This window comes from Camelina sativa, chromosome 18 (genome assembly GCF_030686135.1).
Source record: "Camelina sativa cultivar CO46 ecotype springtype chromosome 18, ASM3068613v1".
NCBI lineage: Eukaryota > Viridiplantae > Streptophyta > Magnoliopsida > Brassicales > Brassicaceae > Camelina > Camelina sativa.
In genome coordinates this window covers 14093814-14113902 of record NC_141897.1, presented here as the reverse complement: position 1 = coordinate 14113902, position 20089 = coordinate 14093814, and the positions used below count along the sequence as shown (strand labels likewise).

The following is a 20089-nucleotide window of genomic DNA, read 5'->3' as shown; positions in this document are numbered from 1 at the left end:
ATGTATCATCCGATCAACACCATCGGGTTTGTCTTCGGGTGGTTCTTGATTTGTGATTCTCGAACTAGTGCTCGATCATCAACTCGATCAGGCTCCTTGGGTAAAGGCTCAGGTTCATACTCGAATATGTAGTACTGGTACTCATTCATCCCAATATGATCCATAGCCTCCCCTTCTTGAACATCACTATCCTCAGTGATGTAGTCCTCATAATCATCATCAAGGAAAATGTCTTGGGCAGTGACATAATCCTTTGGGTTCTGAACAGCTTTACCTGGAAGCTGGTTGATCTTTGGGGGTGGTTGGTTGTTGTGGTGGCCTTCTAGGTACCTCAGCTTAGTGTTGAGGGAATCATACTTGGCAGTCAAGTCGTTGTATCCAGAATCGATCTTTTTGCTCATCTCGGCAAAACGTTTGGCGTTGTCCATTGCAGCCGATGCTTGACTATGTATCATTAGCTGAATGAGTCCGCGTAGATCAGCTTCGTGAGATAGGTTTTGCGGACCTTGCTGTTGTTTGAAACCAGGTGGGGCAATCGGTTGATTATAGTTGCCGGAGTACTGCTGCTTAGGAGCATAGCCTTGATTGTATTGAAAAAAGGTTTTTTCTGGCTTTGGTTCCCTTGGACTACGGATAGGTAGACTTGGTCTTGAGGATTAAAAACATTGGGGTTACGGTAGGACATGTTCCGGTTGGGTTTGTAGTTGTTGTACCCTTTGTTGTAACCTCTGTGGTTGTTAATGTAGTTCATATCCTCTAGTTGAGCATTCTCCCCATCTTGTTGCGGAAACTGCTCTTCCTCTGAGATGGCATGGACATGCTGCTGCTGGTTCATGAGTTTATCCAGCTTGTCATTTAGGGATTTCATGTCTCTCTGGTACTTGGCATCTTCCTCTCTAGTAGATCGCACAGTGCGATCGTATTCCTCATTGTAATGGCCATCAGATTGAGCTAAGTTCTCAACTAGATCCCAGCCTTCATCGACATCCTTGTTGAGGAAGTTACCATTGCTTGCGGTGTCCAGCAACATCTGTATCTTTGGGACCACAACTCGGTATAGCGTACTTAGCAATGAAGCATTGCTGAAACCATGATGAGGGCATCGGGTAGTGTATCCCTTGAAATGTTCCCAAGCTTCGCTGAACGTCTCATTGCTCTTCTGAACAAAGCTGGAGATATCATTTTGCAGCCTTGCAATTCTGGAGTTGGAGAAGAATTTGGCTAGAAACGCCTTCTTGCATACTTCCCAGGTGGTGATGGACTCCTTGGGGAGTGATTTCTCCCTGATGTGTGCTTTGTCTCCCAAAGAGAATGGGAAAAGCTTGAGCTTGAATCCATTTTCACTGACTCCATTGATCTTAGTTAGGCTACAGAGCCTATCAAACTCATCCAAATTGTCCAATGGGTCCTCCATTGGCAATCCATGAAACTTGTTGCTCTGTATCATCTGGATGAGACTACTCTTGATCTCAAAGTTATTGTTCTGGACAGCAGGTGGTACAATACCATGTCTTTGACTGTGAGTAGATGGAGCATCTCCTGCTCCTATGTGGGTCCTCTCTTGAAGAGCTGTTGGACCATTCTGATTATTCATCTCCTCCTCAATTGTTGGTGGTTGTGGTTGATGGACTTGTGGTTGACTTAGCAGCCTAGGTCTGTCGATGTTGTCGACGAAGGGACTCAAGTGTTTGCTACCCTTGGATCGTGTTTGCATGCACAAGGAGTTGACCGAGTGAGTACATGAGGGTCAAACCGATCCAGGGGACCAAGTGACGGGTCGGGTTGTACCTGAAATGCAAAACAAACAAATACGAAAGGAAACAAGTCAGTAACGAACCAACATGGAAGATAGAACTTGATCTAGCAAGTGCTGAAATCTTAAACGTAGCAAATTTAATTTCAACCAAATGGCAACGGCGCCAAATTGATAACAGGATTTTCACCCAGGGTATCAATTCCCTATGCAGTTGTAGTACAAAGGGTTATCAATATAAATGGTTGTTATGCTAGCAGATAAGATACAATCAGAAACAAGCAAATCAAGCCAAGCAATAAATGGGTTTGATCTAACAATCCTAAAATAAATAAAAGAAAGCAAATAAGTAAGAACCACACGACCTAAGCACTTGATGCAAGCATTCGAGTACAGGATCGGGTGGAGTGATCGAGTAAAGAATGAAAGCAAGAACAGCTCGAAGGTATACTCGAAGCAGGTGATCGTGTACCTGTTCGGGTAAGGGGTCGAGTGATGAATAATAATGTAAACAATCTAAATACAAAAGCTCCTAAGGATGGGGTAATCGACTCCTAAGTGTTCCTGACCAATATGGATGTCTTACATGTCTCAAACAAATATTCCCTAGACAATGAATCTCTAAAATCTTGTTAAAACACTCTCGTGATAGAAACAATCAACCTTAATCACTTCCCTACCCAACTCTCGTTGGAGAAACATGACCAAGCAGGCAATACAAACCGATTCATTATTGTCAATAAACCCCTTACTCATCTAATCTCTTAGGCTAAGTGAGTAAATCTATAGCATTGATTGATTCAAGCATTTCATCTACACCTCTCGATGGTAAAAAACCCTAGATCTAATCTCAACCTCTCGGTCTGTTGATAGCATTAAGAACACCAATCTAGAAGGGAATTTATAAAACACAAATATCAAAGCTAAGACATCCTAACCAATCAAGAACAGAAAATCGTCTATCCCATCCCTAGAAACTTTGTTTCACTACTAAGATCTCATGGAAAGAAGCACAAAAACATAGATAAATGAGAATTGCATTGTATTAATAATAGAGTAGAGTAGAAGGGTATAGAACCGAAATCTAAAAGAATAGCAAAAGAAATGTAAAATAAATCCTAACAAAGTGTAGAAAGAGTTTGAGTCGCTCAGTTTCTCTCCCAGAAGCTCTCGCTCTCTGTTATGAGGGTCTGCGACGTGGTAGGGCGAGAGGAAGAAGAGGGGAGGTTTATATATGGAAACCCATTAACCCTAGCTTCCCAGTCCTGCCCGAGGGTCTGCTCGATGGGGTGCACGAGGATGTGCTCGGGTTGCTCTTCGGGTAGGTCCTCGGATTGTTCTTTCTGTTCTTAGATCCTCTTCAGTCGGGTTGGTGTTCAGACTGTTCTTCCTGCTTCATAGCTCCTTCGGGTACATGCTCGGATTTGATCTTGTTTCTCCCCATTTTCGGCTCTTAAGCATCTGTTTTCATCCAAAATATGCCAATGCAAGAATACAACACCCTAAACGGCCTAAATGTGGATTCCTACAGTAAATGACCTAAAAATACTAAAGTTAGGGTAAAAACAATGTAAAACATGGACAAAAAGGAATACTTAAAACATGTAAATTAGAGAATTATCATAGATATATCAAAAGTTTAATATAAACATATTAATCTAAGAAATTATTTGTGAAAAGAAATACATTTATCGCTTGATTGTAGGACAGCTAGTTTGGATACACAATTGGTTGGATAAAATTACATTATAATTAGCATTAGAATTTATGTTTCAAGCAAATATAAAATTAGAAATAATTGTGATCGTTATGGTCTCTAAAAATTAAAAAGAGATATTTTACAATAACCTCTCATAGAGGTTTTGTTATTGGTTTTAGTAGCAATAGTTAGTATGTTATTCGATTGTAAAATATTTAATAAAAAAAAATCTCTAATAATCATAAGAATTCACTTATGTGTTTCGTAAATGAAAAATTTAAACCCCTTAAATCATGCAATCATCATAAACGTATAGATGTAATCATTATGCAAATTTTGAACCCCTAACCTCATGAAATTTTCTTTTAACCGTATAGTCATAATCAGTTTAAAATTTTAATGATTTCATATTATTTCCTGAAAATCAGCATTATTTTATTTTCTTATTTGAAAAAAAAATATATATATATATATATATATATATATATATATATATATATATATCTATGAGTTATTTTTTAAATTAAAAATAAACTAAAATCAATAGATGTAGTATTATAAATATTTTTTTTTTCAACCAAAATATTAAATTAGAAAATGACTCCTAGATTGGTTGCCCAAACTGGAAGATAAGAGTTTACAAAAGATAATTCTGAGACTAAAGATCTCGAAGAACGAGCAAGACAGTCTGTCCTTACATTTGACGCTCGCCGAATCATGGTAAGAGTGAAGCCGGGAAGAGATGATCTGAAGTGGGTGAAATCATCTAGCAAATTGGAAAAAGTAGGCCATTCCTCTGGAGACTACACCATCGCCACTAACTCTACACAATCCGTCTCATAAGCATGACATATAACACCCGCATTGAGGAGAGACTCCATAGCCCAAATCAACGCTTGTAATTCCGAGTGAAGGGGGGAAGGGCTTCGTCTAACGTCTTGTCCATACCATTGTAATACCACCAACCCAACGCCGTAAACCGATCTGAGGCCTTCCAAGATCCATAGACCTGACAGCGAGAAGAGATTTCCGGGGTGTCCGAGATTTCCGATAAAACCGGAGGAACGTGGATTCCCGCGGAAAAGGACTTGGCCTCATCCCACAACAATCTATCATTAGTAGCCTGATTAATCACGTCAATTGGCTTTGCTTGTGTTCCCTCAAAAAAAATTTTATTCCTATCTTTCCAAATTGACCATAAAATCCAAGGAAGACGGAAACCAATATCCGAAACTCCTGATTGAGAGGATGCCAGCCAGTAAATAAAGTCTAAATTTGTATACACTGAATCATAAGGGAAACCATCAGGAAGTAATCTAACCTGGGACAACTCTCAAATCCTACGGGAATGAAGGCACTCGAAAAGAGCATGATTAATAGTTTCAATCACAGAATCACATTGCTTACAAAGGGTATCACACCGCACACCCCGATAAGCAAGTCGTTCCAGCACTGGAAGAAAACCAGAAGCTATCTGCTAGAAAAAATGTTGAAGCTTCAAGGGAACTTCAAGTTTCCATGCTTGTGCCTTAAGGGCATTACACGTCGGTCTATACTCAACTTCCCTAATCAAATCTCGTGCAAGTCGGTAGCCCGATTTAACCGAATATTTTCCTGTTTTTGTGAAATGCCAAACTAATCTATCCGGTTTATACTAATCGGCATACTAAGAATAAACGGAATTTTCTCCGGATCCATAAACTCCTCGAGAATAGGCAAATGCCAATCCTTAGTAACTGCATTAATTAAATGATTAACCATTAAATTAGGGTGTAACACTTTCCCACGACCATTAGCTGGCCTCGGTGGATTATCCGGCATCCAAGGGTCTCTCCATACTGAAGTATTACACCCAGAACCTATCACCACCATTGCCCCATATTCCACCAACCTTTTTGTCGAGTAAATACTTCGCCAAGCAAACGAGGGAGAGTATGGTTTCGTGGCCGCTAGAGGATGTTTATTCCTAAAATATCGACCGCGCATTACCCTAGTCATTAAGGACGATGGGTAGTTAATTAACCTCCAATACTGCTTGGCTAGCATCACATCATTAAACTGCTCTAGAGAACAAAAACCCAAACCTCCTTCGCATGTTTCCTCACACATTCTATCCCAGGCTACCCAATGTAAGCCTCGTGCCTTATCATTAGATTTCCACCAGAATCGTGCAATAGCACTTGTTAATTTTGAAGTCAGTTCCTCCGGCAGCTTATAACATGACATAACATGTGTTGGGAGGGCCAACGCAACCGATTTAATCATAACCTCCTTACCACCTTTCGATAAATATTTTGCGGACCAACCATTCACACGTTCATACAGACGCTCGTTAACATAACCGAAAACCTTAGTTCTTGAGCCCTAAAGATTCTCGGGAATACCCAAATAAGAACCCATACCACCTTCCGTAGAAATGCCAATAACAGATTTTATCTGAGTTATTATCTCAGACGGAACACTTTTACCAAACATGATGGAAGACTTCGCCAGATTAACCTCTTGGCCCGAAGCCTTTCAATAATTTCTTATTATCTCCATAACTGTCTTACATTCCGTCGCCTCAGCTTTACAGAAGAACAAACTATCATCCGCAAACAATAAATGCGAAATGGTGGGACAATCCCGAGCTAGAGTGATACCCATAATCTTTTTTTCCCGTTCAGCCTTTTTAATATTAGCGATTAACACCTCTGTGCAAAGTATAAACAAATACGGGGATAGAGGATCCCCCTGGCGCAAACCCCGTTGTGGTATAATATGTCCACGAGGCTGGCCATTAAGAAGGATTTTAGACGAGACGGAAGAAACACACCACATAATCCAAGAAACCCATTTCTTATCAAAACCCAACCGAATCATGACCGCTTCCAAAAAATTCCATTCAACATGGTCATATGTTTTACTCATATCCGTTTTGAAGGCGATAAATTCTGATCGGCAACGTTGATTAGTGTTTGACCCATGAAACATTTTCTAAGCAATCAGAATGTTATCTGTTATTAAACGACCAACAACAAAGGCCGATTGAGTCTCTGAAACAAGAGACGGAAGAAACCGCTTTAACCGAAAACACAATACTTTGGAAATAATCTTGTAACACAAATTACATAGACTAATCGGCCTAAATTACGTCATGCGCTGAGGTCTCTCGATTTTCGGGATAAGACAAATATTAGTCTCATTTAAGCGTGGATCAAAACAACCCGTGCGAAAGAAATCTCGAACCAAGGTCACCAAATCCCCTTTTATTGAAGGCCAAAATCGTTGAAAAAACAGAGCTGTCATTCCATCTAGTCCTGGTGTCTTTTCCGGATGCATGGCGAACAGAGCTTTTCGAACTTCCGATTCAGATATCTCACGGATGAGGTCCCTATTCATCCTATCCGTAATGATTGGAGAGATCTCCTGAAGCATATCAGAGATGCCCTGCACATCTGATTTCTTAAAAAGATCCACGAAATAGTTAGAAGCGATATTTTCTATCCCTTACAAAGATTCCTCCCAACCATTATCAGGACAAAACAAACCAACTATCTTGTTCCTCACCCGCCGCTGCTTAGTAGAAGCATGAAAAAATTGGTTTTTTTATCGCCAACTCCTAACCAAAATTTCCTACTTTTCTGCTGCCAGTACAATTCCTCATCACGGTAAACCTCTTTTAATTTACCTTCAATGCTTCGTATCTCCGCTTGCGAGATTGTATCATCCATCTTCGCCTCCTGCAAAGCTGCCTTCAATGAAGAAATAAGCGTAGGCCCAGGAACAATATTATTTTTACGCCACCAAGAAATTGAGTTCCTACAATCCCTTAATTTATCCACGAAAACCGGTATCCGGAAATTATTTGTACGGTTCCACCCTGACTCGACCACCTTTGTTAATCTATATTTCCCTAGCCAACGTTTATCAAACCGAAACTGCCCATTCCGTTTTAAAATTGTTTTCAGAAACATAGCTAAAATGGGAGAGTGATCAGAGCCAATTATCTCCAAATATTTGACCTGTGAGCGTGGGAAGAAGCAATGACAATCCTCATTGCCTAGCGCACGATCTAAACGACAACGAACCACCTGGTTATTACACCGATCACCTCTCCATGATAATGGTTCACCATAACAAGGGAATTCTAACATACCATAGTGCTGAACCATTGTATTAAAAGGCACAAAAGAGGACAAAGGTCGTAGAGCACCACCATTTTTCTCATGATTCCCCACAAGATCATTAAAATCCCCGATCATAAACCAAGAGTCAATACGAAAAGATCCAATATTCACGTTTGAGCCGGTGGTTTCGGGAGAGCCACCATCCCTCTCTTAACTTGGCGGCCACCTCCCGAAGGTTTACCGCCCGTAGAGTTATTCCCCTGTATTCCCATCACCTTTTGTTTGTTACCATCACCTGCAGTTTTAGACATTACCTTAGCAATTAAACGATTCCCAGGAGAAGCCAAAGGCAATGCAATTCTCCTAGAGTTTCTAACACCTTTCTTTGCTGGGACACCTTTTTTCTCTAAATTAACATCACCCAATGCGGTACTAACGGCGCCCATAACCAATTCAAAGGGAGAGAAGAAGAAGTACCTTGCAAATTATTAATTGCATCACTATGTGACGCTATAGTATCATCTCCCTTACTCGACTCAGAATCCCCATTCACCATGGGATCACCATCTGGATATTCACCGTCCTCCAACAAATCATCTGTTTCTTCCTCAAACTCTGAAACCACTAAAGTCGTATCATCCCCTGGATGTTGAGAAGCCTCCATATCCACATCAGAACCACTCACTTTTACTGCCACCGAAGCCTCATAGTCAATATCCTTATCCCTCCTCTCACTACTAGAATTCTTCGCCTTATACAACGGCTTCGGCCACACCGGACCACCACCCTTTCTATTAAGATGAAAGGAGGCTCCATAACCGAGAATGTCCCCACCAACAGACTGAAGCCCTCTCTGACCGCCGGATTCACTAGACTCCCCACCCAACTGTCTCCTTTGACCCCATGCCGGAGCTGGATACATCTCCAGCTGACGAGAACTGTAACCACCGAAATCACCAGCACTAAATCGCGAATTTCCTCGGCTTCTCCCAGCCACCATCACTATGAGCTGACCATTGTTTAGCCACAGATTGATGTCGCTGACCTCCCCGCTTATCAGTCACAATTTCCCCACCATGAGCACCCATCACTTTGTGTAGCTCTGGACACACCCTCACCTCATGAGTTAGACGAGAGCAATGATCACAGAAACCCGTGAGTTTCTCATAATCCAGAGAAACAACAACCTCATCGCCCGTATCAAAAGGCACCACCAACTGGAACAGGAGTGGATTGAAGCCATTAACCGTGACACAGATGCTCCCATCAATCTCACGAAGAGTACCAATCTTCTTACCAATAGCTTGCAACGTTGCCGTCTCCCAAAGATGCAAAGGTATCCCACCAACCTTCACCCAAAAATTGATAGCTGAGGGATAAGTAGAAGAGATAATCGGCTCCCACTTAACCAAGGAGATCATCCAACCATCAAAGTGATAAGGCCCATTCTGCAAAACTGCTTGAAGATCAGCTTCATCCTCAAAGTTAAACTCAAAAATGCCTTGACCCAAGTTTGGTCCCACCACTCTATCCTCCAACTTCCATATCTTGGGTAGATTGGCAACTAAAGACTCCATCCTTTGGATCGAAGGATTCATCAATCTCCCAATAAGAGTCCTAGAGAATTGCTGAATCCTTTGAGCCAGAACAGTGTTAGAGACATTTACTGTTTCAGTGCGTAGTAAAGATGCTTTCCCTTTGTTAAGTGCCAGTTGAGCCATAGTGCACAAAGAACACAGAAGCCGAAACAATAGAAAAGAGCTGTAGGAGAAGAGAAAAACACTAGTCAGACCAGAAAGAACAAAAAAAATCCGACTGCAAGAAGATGAGAACAGAATAAACTCTTGCAAGACAAATGTCCAAATAAATAATCCGATGACCACCCAAAACCTATTAATTAAAGAACAATATATGCATATCGCTACAAAACCAGTAACAAACCATACTATCGAATTACTGAGGATTTCGGGATCGTGAAATTGTAGGGAATAGCAATGAAACTTTCCATAAACCACAAACCATAATATATTCACCTTGATACCCACAGTCCCTAACCAGATGAAAGAATCAATCATATCTCGATTCAATGATACCAGGTCTTCACTCAGGAGATCCATGATCATAAATCGAATCCTTGCACAATCGGAATGAAACCCAAAAATCGAATCTCTAAGGATCCCATAAATGAATACCTTTAATGAGAACCAGTAACCAATCCCATAGTTAAAAAACAATCGGATCCTCACCTTGATATCCTCCGTGAGGAATGAAAATCGTACACCAAAAAAATCCCAATACATAGAGTAGAGTCCAACAGATAACTCCAGGATTGTAAATCGGATTCTCCTAACCCCCAGATCGTTTCCCATCGAATCAGATCGAAACCACTAGATAACACCCGATACTGCCCAATCTCTCCTTGGAGAAACAAAATCGCATCCCCCTGGAGATGGACTTCCGGTCCATCGCCAAGGCCAATAACCCACCGGAAGACACGAAAGACCCTCTCTCCGTCCTCCCTCATTGAAAACACACATCGCAGAAATTAGAAACGGTCGTCAATCGCCATCGCCATCGCTCTCTCTGATGTTTTTTTGCAATATTTTTATTTAGTGTAAAATTATATTAGTATTATAAATATTAAACCTGCTAAGGGTTTGTCTAAACCTGCAGGTGATGGAAACAAACAGAGGCTGATGGGGAAACAGGATAACAATACAGCGGGCGGCAAACCTTCCGATGGGGGATGTCCAAACAAGAAAGGGATGGGGGCTCTCCCGAAACCGCCGGCTAGAACATGAAGATTCTGAGTTGGAACTGTCAGGGCATAGGGGCTGATCTGACAGAAGGATATTTGGGAGACTTGTGGCAGCAACATAGGCCAGACATTTTATTTTTATCAGAAACTAAAAATTGTTTTCTTATTTACAAAAATTTCAGAAGAAGTTTGGTTATAATAATTTGTATACAGTTTGATCCCCATGGTCCTACTGGTGAGTTAGCTTTATTTTTCATGGATGAAATAAAACTTCCTATTTTATATGATAGTGATCGCATAATCGATGTACAAGCGTTCTTTGGTCAACATTTGGTTTTTTTGTCTTTTGTCTATGGGGATCCTGTCCCGCAAAATCGGGTAAGTGTTTGGGAGAAGTTAATGGATATTGGTTCTTTTCGCAGTGATCCTTGGTTTATGATTGGTGATTTTAAGGAACTTATTGGGAATCATGAGAAAAGGGGTGGTGCTCTGCGTCCAGCATCATCCTTTGTGCCTTTTACATCAATGATTTTTCATTGTGGTATGTTGGAATTCCCGTGCTATGGGGAACAGTTATCCTGGCGAGGTAATCGGTGTAATAACCAGGTGGTTCGGTGTCAATTAGATTGTGCATAGGTAATGAGGATTGGCATAGCTTCTTTCCCAATTTGAATGTTGATTATTTGGAGATGGTTGGTTCCGATCACTGCCCAATTTTGGCAACCTGCCTAAGGACAGTTTCGCAACGGACTAGGCAGTTCCATTTTGATAAACGCTGGCTAGGGAAGGATGGCTTATTAGGAGCGGTAGAGTCAGGGTGGGCGCATACGAATAATTTTCGGATACTGGCTTTCGTGGATAAGATCAAGAATTGCCGGAATTCGATTTCGTGGTGGCGAAAGAATAATGTGTCTTCTGGTCCGTCTCTTATTTCTTCCCTTAAGATAGCTCTACAGGAGGCAAAGATGGATGACTCGATCTCTCAGGAAGAAATCCAGGGCATCGAGAGAAAACTAAAAGAGGCTTATCGGGATGAGGAAATATATTGGCAACAAAAGAGTAGGAAATTCTAGCTACGAGTGGGCGACAAAAATACAAAATATTTTCATGCTTCGACTAAGCAGAGGAGGGTGCGGAATAAGATTGTTGGTTTATTTGGCCCAGATAACGTCTCGGATGAATCGCCCTCGGGAATGGAGAATATTGCTTCCAAATATTTTGAGGAGCTTTTTAAAAGATCTGATGTAAGTGGTATATCATATATGCTTCAGGGGATTTCACCTATCATTACGGATAATATGAACCGAAGTCTAACTAGGGAAATTACAGAGTCGGAGATTCGGAAAGCCTTATTTGCTATGCATCCTGAGAAATCTCCAGGTCCTGACGGTATGACGGCTCTATTTTTCCAACGATTCTGGTCTTCTTTAAAAGGGGATCTGGTGGCTTTGGTTAAAGAATTTTTTCGAACGGATGGTTTTGATCCTCGCCTTAATGAGACGAATATTTGTCTCATTCCCAAGGTAGATCGACCACAACGTATGATGAAATTTTGGACGATCAGTCTTTGTAATGTGAGCTATAGATTATTTCAAAAGTTTTATGTTTTAGGCTTAAGCGGTTTTTACCGTCTCTGGTTTCAGAAACGCAATCGGCTTTTGTTTCTGGTCGGCTGATTACCGATAATATTTTAGTTGCTCAGCAAATGTTTCATGGATTAAATACTAACCAACGCTGTAAGTCGGAGTTTCTGGCATTCAAAACGGATATGAGTAAAGCGTATGACCGTGTTGAATCGGATTTCCTATAAGCGGTTATGTTTAAAACAGGATTTGATAGGCGGTGGATTTCATAGATTATGTGGTGTGTTTCTTCAGTATCGTATCGATTGTTCAGGATTGTCCTTTGATCTCGCATTTATTATTTGCTGATGATAGTCTGTTCTTTTGTAAGGCAGAGGAGTCTGAATGTAAAGTGGTCATGGATATTATACGTAATTATGGGAAAGCGTCGGACCAAGAGGTAAATTTGGAGAAATCCTCTATCACGTTCGGTAAGAAAGTTCCGCCTGATGTAAGGACTCGGATAAAAACACTAATTGGTATTTTTACAGAGGGCGGTATGGGTTCTTATTTGGGTATACCTGAAAACCTTCAGGGTTCGAGGACTAAAGTTTTCAGTTATGTTAATGATCGCCTGGATGAGCGAGTTAATGGCTGGTCGGTGAAGTACTTATCAAAAGCGGGTAAAGAACTAATGATTAAATCAGTTGTGTTAGCCCTCCTGACTCATGTTATGTCATGCTATAAATTGCCACAGGCGTTAACGACCAAACTTATGAGTGTCATATCAAACTTCTGGTGGAAGTCTAATGATAAGGCTAAAGGTATGCAATGGGTAGCTCGGGATAAGATGTATGAGGACAAATGCGATGGGGGTTTGGGATTTTGCGCTCTGGAAGAATTTAATGATGCAATGCTGGCTAAACAGTATTGGAGGCTGATTCATTACCCAAACTCTTTAATGGCTCGGGTGATGCGCAGTCGATATTTCAGGAACAAACATCCTTTATTGGCAACTAAACTATATTCTCCATCCATTGCGTGGAGGAGCATTTTTTCAACTAAGGGACTAGTGGAACGAGGGGCACGGTGGATAGTAGGTTCGGGTTGTAATATTTCGGTATGGAGGGATCCTTGGATCCCAGATCATCAGCCAAGACCAGCGAATGGTAGGGGGAGAGTTCTACATCCCAATCTGATGGTCAACCACTTAATTAATTCCCTTACAATGGATTGGCACTTGCCTATTCTTGAGAAGTTTATGGATCCAGCGGACATTCCGCTTATACGGAGTTTGTCGGTTAGTAAGTCATTCAGATTGGATAGACTGATTTGGCATTATACTAAGTCCGGTAAGTATTCGGTGAGATCTGGTTATAGGCTAGCACGGGAATTAGAAAAGGAAGCCGAATCGGGCCAACGTGCACAGCTTTGCGGGCACAAGCGTGGAAACTTGAAGTTCCCTCAAAGGTCCAGCATTTTTTCTGGCAGGTGGCGTCTGGTACTCTTCCAGTGAGGGAACGGATCGCCCATCGGGGTGTCCGGTGTGATGTTATGTGTCATTGGTGCGGCTCTGCGGTGGAGTCTATTAATCACGCTCTTTTTGAGTGTATATGTTCGCACATGGTGTGGGAGTTATCTCCGGCTCAATTGTCTTCGACTGGATTTCCCTATGGATCAGTGTACTCGAATCTAGATTTCCTCTATTGCAAGGCTTTTTCACATTCTGGGGGTTATGGTATTGGATATGTGCTTCCATGGATATTGTGGACAATTTGGAAAGATAGGAATAAGAAGATTTTTCAAGGAATCGAGGCAGAGCCAATTGATATTATAAATCTAGCGTCAAACGATAAACTTCTTTGGGAGGAGGCCAAGTCCTTCTCTGCGAATTACTTGGCTCCTTAGTCATCCCTGGAGGTACGGGATTTTTCTACTCGTTGCCAGGTTGATGGTTACCGGAAAGGTTCAGATCCATTGGTGGGTTTGGGATGGTGGTATGGTATTCGTGAAGATAGGACACTACTTATGGGAGCACGCAGTCTTCGACGTAGTCCTTCACCTCTTCATTCAGAGTTTCAAGCCTTGATATGGGCTATGGAGTCTCTTCGGGCGGTGGGGATAGATTGTCAGAATTTCGAGTCAGATTGCTCAGAGCTGGTGGCGATGGTGTAGGCACCCGATGATTGGCCAGCCTTCTCGAATTTACTGGAAGATTTCCATTCCCTTAGATCATCCTTCTCCTCCTTCACCCTGACCCAGATTCCGAGGACGTCAAACGTGCGAGCAGACTGTCTGGCGCGCTCTTCTAATTCTTTAGTTTCTGAACTTACTTTTGTAAACTCTTTTCCTCCGGTTTGGGCAACCAACCTTGGAGTCATCTTTTAATTTAATTTAATGTTTGGTTGAAAAAATATATATATATTAAAACCACATATATATATTTAAAACCATAAAAATTAACTAAAATCAATAAACCATATATATATATGAGTTAATGTTTTATAAATGATTTGGTTTAGTACCAAAAGATAACCAATTACGACCTATTTTTTTTTTTTATCACCATATAAAACCTAACTGTTAATTTTTTTTATGAATTTTACTATATTAAACTTACCAACACCGAAAGCTTTTTGAAAGTATTTCTCCCAAATACTATAAAATCTAAGAACATTAGAATACTAAAAATAAGAATTATAAGTTAATTTTTCTTCCTGCCCTAAAGAAAACAAAGAAAAAGAGAGCATGTTAGCATACAAAAACAATCACCTTTACACATTAAAATATGTTTAAACCTCATAAGAATCGTACCATAAGAAGCATTTGGCCTCAATAGAAGTAAGATACGATTGGATGCCAAAAATGATTGAAAAAACATTCCACCAGGAAGAACAACCTACAACATTAGATTCAAATCCTGAAGAGAAATAGACTTAGCATTAGACTCAGCATTTAGTAACAAATTTTTAACATGAAGAGAAATAGAGATGACATGGAAAAGGCTTATACCAAATTTGGGGCAGCCCATCCGAGAGTAGCAGAGAAGATAGTCATGATCTAAGTGATTTGTGTAAAAATTACAAATCTTATGTTATTCAATCATGGATTTTAAAAAGTCTCATGAAATCCACTGTTATTCAACTGATGATTTAAAAATCTACTTTGAAATCCACTGTTATTCAAAACAGTTTGTGGATTTGGATTTTAATAAGTTTTAGGGATTCTGGAAGATTTTGGAGGATTTTGGAAGATTTGTTTAGTTAAAAATACAGAAATACAAATCTCATGGTTTTAGGTGGGATTTGAAAGAATTTTACCATAAATCATATCAACTCCCCTAAAATCTATCAAACTTCCAAATTTTCTAAATCCCATCAAATCCTCCAAAATCATTGTTTCAATACACCCCCTAAGAAAAAGCAAGACATAAGCTTCTAAATCTAGTAGAAATTCATTGAAACCTATAGTAAAAAATTCAATGATACCTATAATAGTAAAAAGAACTTTGAATAACTTACAATCCAAGCCGATAGATAACATGCCTATGATAACGTCAATCTCCAAGGCAAACGCCATAGAGAGTGACATTGTAAAACTCTTGAATTCATCATTTATAGGAAAAACGGTAAATGAAATAGACAACAAAGAAATAGTGGAAGGTATAATGATTCAACCTTGATGACTAACATTGTATTTATAGCAAAACGATTCGCATCAACAATTAGGGTATATTCTAAGAATATATTGCATAATTAATTCTGTAATATAATGTTCACTATTTAAATGCTTTGTTCACAGTTATTTAGGGATGGAGTTTCAATAGATTTACGATTTGGAAATTTAAAAAATCTCATTCAAATGAAAAATTAATTCAAATATTTTGAGAACACTTTCAAAAATTTCAGATCTTTGCGATTTGGAAAATTAGTTATTGATACATTAAATATGATAATTTTGTTAAAGTTTACCGTAGGATTTATATTGATTGATTTAGATTTTATTGTTAATATATTAAAAATTCTTTTTTAATTAGTTTATTAGTTTCCTAAATTATAGGATTGAACAATATTCTATAGAGATTGATATCTCCTAAATTAAATGATATTTCTATAATCTAATTTGACTTGGGATTGAATCTTGTAACTTTAAAGGACGTAATTGCCTGCCTAGATCAGATATGACAATGAAAGATAAGCTTTATTTATTTTTAATTCAAAAGATTAAGTTTTCTAAAAACTCGAGAATGGGTTAAAAAACCAAACCCATTAAGAATCCGACTACGAAATATCCGATTGCTAGCTTTTGGGTAATTTCAAAAATTTAACCCGACCCAAAACACGATGAAGAACTAATTTACCCTTAATGACTCAAATTCTAGACTAAGTTTTAGTGGCATTTTTGGTATAGGGAGAAGTTGTACTTCTCTTTTACTAATATAGGGATTCATTTACCAAGGAAGGTGGTGCAAGAGCGCCTAATATGAAACTATACCAACTAGGTGACTATACCATTAAATCAAGATATTGACTCTTAACCAATGATCTTAATGATACTCATAATCTCTCTGCCATCCTTAGATCATAGCTCAGTTGATTTGAAAAAAAATAAGATTTGGACATTTCCAATCATTCTTTGGAGGGTACGTACTATGTCGGGCTTTGGCTATCGTCGTCAATGGTCAATTACCCCTCTGAATGGAAAGAGATGAATCAATTTTTCACTACAGGAAATGTGGGTATTGAAAGCACCATAAGATAACGTTTTGTATGTATATGCTATGTTTGACTGAATCGTGATTTAAAGATAAGGTTTGTGAACATTGATGCGGAAGTTTGTGATTTTGGGTATCGATTTTGATTTTGGGTTTTGATTCTTAGTTTTGGTGAACATGCATGATGTAGTTTGGCACATTTCTTGTTTCAATTTTGATTTTCTGTTTTGATTATGATTTGTGGGTTTCGATTTTACGTTGATTGAAACTGTTCTTCATTTATCAATTTTAGAAATGGCGAAGACAAGAGGAGGAGGTCAAGTTGGTCTTCGTCGTAGTAGACGTAATCAAAGCTTAGATGTAGAAGAGATAACAGCACAAGTTGCTCCAGCAACAACACTAAAGGTGAATAAGAAAAGAAAAGTAAAGAAAGTGGCTAAGAGAAGCAAGAAAGTGGCTGCTCAAGATGATGAGGTAGAAGATGTTACACCACAAGCAATGTCTGAAGATGAGAAAGAAGATTCTAAGAAGGTTAATGACAAAGATGTAACACCGAATGCTGATTAGACTGAGAAAGCAATGTATGATGATGAGAAAGAAGATTCTGAGAAGGGTAATGAGAAAGATGTAACACCGGATGCTGATCAGACTGAGAAAGCAATGTCTGAAGATGAGAAAGAAGATTCTGAGATAGAAGGAGAAGCTTGTTTGACTGGACAAGAACAGCAGGAAGATCAAGAAGAAGCTGCCAATATGGAAGAAGATGGTGTTGGCAATGGTCAAGATAATGCGATTCCTAGCAACACTGATGAAGGAAGTCAGGTACCGGAGGAAAGAGTGAAAGAAAAAAAAAAAAAAAGAGGACCAACAAAGATGCGTAAAGTGGCTGAAAATCCTAATGAAAAGGTTTCAGTTACTTTCACTGACTTTGGTGATCATGTTGGACCTGGTTCAATAACATTATCATCTTTTCTTGGTGTCCTTGTGAGGGAACACGTTCCGGTTACAATATCTGATTGGAGGAAAGTTGATGCAGTGACTAAACAAGCAATGTGGGAAGAGATTCAGGTATACATTTATATATTCAACTATTTTTTGTTGAACAGATACGAAACATGTTTAACCTTTGCTTGTTGTATGTGATGCAGGGGAGGTTTAACTTGCAAGAAGAATGGCAGAGAGTCGTTATTTTGAAGCAAATGGGAAATATCTGCAGGGCTTGGAAGTCAAGGCTATTGTCAAAAGTACGTGCTACAAAGACTGCTGCTAAGAGAATAGATGTAAAACCTAACAACATCCCATCCATTCAAGTGTGGAACTCTTGGGTTAGGAGCAAGACTAACTCAGGTTTCACGGTTAGTTATCTACAACTAAGTAACTTTCTTGTTTATATGTCATGTCTGATAGATTTAATGACACTGATATTTATCATGTAGGAAATAAGTAACAAGTACAGGAAGATGAAACAAAATCATATTCCTAACACCACCAGCCGCAAAGGAATGCTTCGTTTAGCTGATGATATGGTAATAATAGTTGTCAAATATCTATATATATTGTATATCTTGTTAGAATAAAATGGTATTGAGATATGTATGTACTTTATATAGAAGAAAAAAAGAGTAGAGACCCAAGTAAGGTGACGAGGAGTAAGGTATGGATTGCGGGACACACTCATGCTGATGGTAGACCTGTGAAGCCTCAATTTGCTGAGACTATTGTAAGAATTCTGGAACTTGTTATATTGTGTATACTTAATGGATTACAATCACTTCATAATCACTCAGAGTTTTCTTGTTAAATGTTTGTATCAGGAACAAATACAATCACTTGATAGTCAAATGGACTCTACATCAACTGCTGATAACATAATGGAAGATGATGTGAGCAAGATTTTGGGAAAAGACAAACCTGGACGAGTAAGGGGGTTTGGTAGAGGGATTACGGCTACTAAGTTAGCATTTCTGCAATCTAGAGACGCAAACATGGCAGAAATGAAAAGTGAGATTGAAGAGTTAAGGGGCATTGTCCGAGACTTAGCTGGAAAGAAGGTAATCCATATTGTCATTGTTCGGTCAATTGGTTTGGTTCTAAGACATTTACGAATTCCTTTTCCTTATTTCAGACAAGTAATAGTGATACTGAAACATCCGAGAGTATTGGTGGATTCAAAGGAGTTAGAGTGCAAATATTGGATTGGATTCAATCAGGACATGTAGTTGTTGGTGACGGAGAATTATGTTCTGCTGAACCGATGTACAAAATTGGTCGTATACTAATTGGTCCTAATGCAATGGCTGTCCTTGTTAAGTCAGTACTAGTCTCAGAAGCTTCTCTCTGGAGGCCTACAACCGATGTGCTATATCTTAAGGAAGCTGTGGGATGCAAAATACCTTGGCCAATGTACAATGTGATTTTGTGTAAGGATCCAGTCGCTTCTGAAGATGTATCCATGGTAAAGTGATATATCTCTAATCATTATCTTCTTATATTTCAAATCTTCTTTTCTTGTGGTGAAGTGATATATCTCTAATCATTATCTTCTTACATTTTAGCAAAACAAGGAAGGTGAAATTCGAAGATGCAAAATATATGATTGGACTAATGAAGACGATGAGGTTATTGTTGAAGGTGTTGTGTGCTCAACTAACTCCAAAGAGAAGGTTAACAATATACCTCTATGTCCAAGTGCTGTTTGTATTGAAGTTGTGAAGGTTTTCAAGGATAATGCTCATTTGTGGAGGCCAACTACTGAAACTAGTTTAATTGGTGATGCAATTACGAGAAAATCGCATGGCCAATCCTAAAGATTGAAGTCACGGCTGCAACCACTACAGATGCAACACTACCTAAAGTCTAGGTATGTTATTGGAATTAAGTTATTTCATTTGTTTGTCTGTTGATTGGTGTTGGAACTTACTTTTATTATTTTCTTTGAGTTGTAGAGTCCAGGCAGCAATAGTTCCACTAGAAGTCCAAAGCAGAAGTGTTATCTTTTAGATTGCAACAACTATGGACGTAAAGTAGCTGAAGGAAGAGTAGTTTCAACAGATCCGAACGACTCGTGCCATCATGTACCCATAGGTCCAAATGCAAGCAAGGTCTCGGTTGAAGTGGCTAAGATTGGTAATGCAAAGGTTTGGAGGCCAAATTCAGAGACTGAAACCATTTCAGATGCAATAGGTTCAGTTGTAGCATGGCCAAATGATAAAATAAAGTTTGTGTGAATGGATGGGATGTTGCAATTGTTGGAATTTTTATTTTTATTTGTATTGTAATTGTAATGAATTTTTATTTTGGTTAATGACTGATTAGCAATTGTTGGAATTTGACCAGTGATGGGAATTTTGAAAATTAAACTAGTCATGGCTAATTAAACCGGTTCTGGAAATTTTGAAAATTAAACCGCTTTGAGATGTCTAAATTAAACCGTTGCTGGAAACGGTTTGGAGATGAAACCAGCAACATCCCATCGATTATGTTCAAACCGGTTT

At 39.3% G+C, this 20089-nt stretch overlaps 3 protein-coding genes, 1 non-coding gene and 1 pseudogene across 5 annotated transcripts; 3 read left to right on the top strand and 2 right to left on the bottom strand.

Annotated features, from left to right (window-relative positions):
* The first annotated feature begins 1085 nt into the window (after positions 1-1085).
* On the top strand, positions 1086-1192 carry LOC147922902 (small nucleolar RNA R71). The gene has a single exon (XR_015589891.1). It is a non-coding gene; the product is annotated as a small nucleolar RNA R71 (small nucleolar RNA).
* Positions 1193-3987: 2795 nt separating this feature from the next.
* LOC104761044 (uncharacterized) lies at positions 3988-10191 on the bottom strand. Of its 2 annotated transcripts, XM_010484062.2 has the most exons (3): positions 9808-10191; positions 8039-9322; positions 3988-7856 (listed from the first exon to the last, which is right to left on the bottom strand). In XM_010484062.2, the coding sequence occupies exons 2-3, from the start codon at positions 8559-8561 to the stop codon at positions 7729-7731; spliced, it is 651 nt and encodes a 216-aa protein (XP_010482364.2). In that variant the 5' UTR covers positions 8562-9322; positions 9808-10191; the 3' UTR covers positions 3988-7728. The 2 variants fall into 2 exon arrangements, with proteins under 2 accessions (XP_010482364.2, XP_010482363.2); XM_010484061.2 differs by having other exon boundaries at positions 3988-9322; positions 9808-10184.
* Positions 4342-5324, bottom strand: LOC147922901 (uncharacterized). Its single transcript, XM_087497830.1, has 2 exons — positions 5120-5324; positions 4342-4688 (listed from the first exon to the last, which is right to left on the bottom strand). The coding sequence occupies exons 1-2, from the start codon at positions 5322-5324 to the stop codon at positions 4342-4344; spliced, it is 552 nt and encodes a 183-aa protein (XP_087353956.1).
* Positions 10192-11512: 1321 nt separating the features above from the next.
* LOC147922900 (uncharacterized) lies at positions 11513-14056 on the top strand. The gene is made up of 3 exons (XM_087497829.1): positions 11513-11842; positions 12273-13382; positions 13829-14056. Exons 1-3 carry the CDS (start codon positions 11513-11515, stop codon positions 14054-14056), a joined length of 1668 nt encoding a protein of 555 aa, XP_087353955.1.
* Positions 14057-16889: 2833 nt separating this feature from the next.
* On the top strand, positions 16890-19822 carry LOC147922899 (uncharacterized; annotated as a pseudogene).
* Positions 19823-20089: the final 267 nt, after the last annotated feature.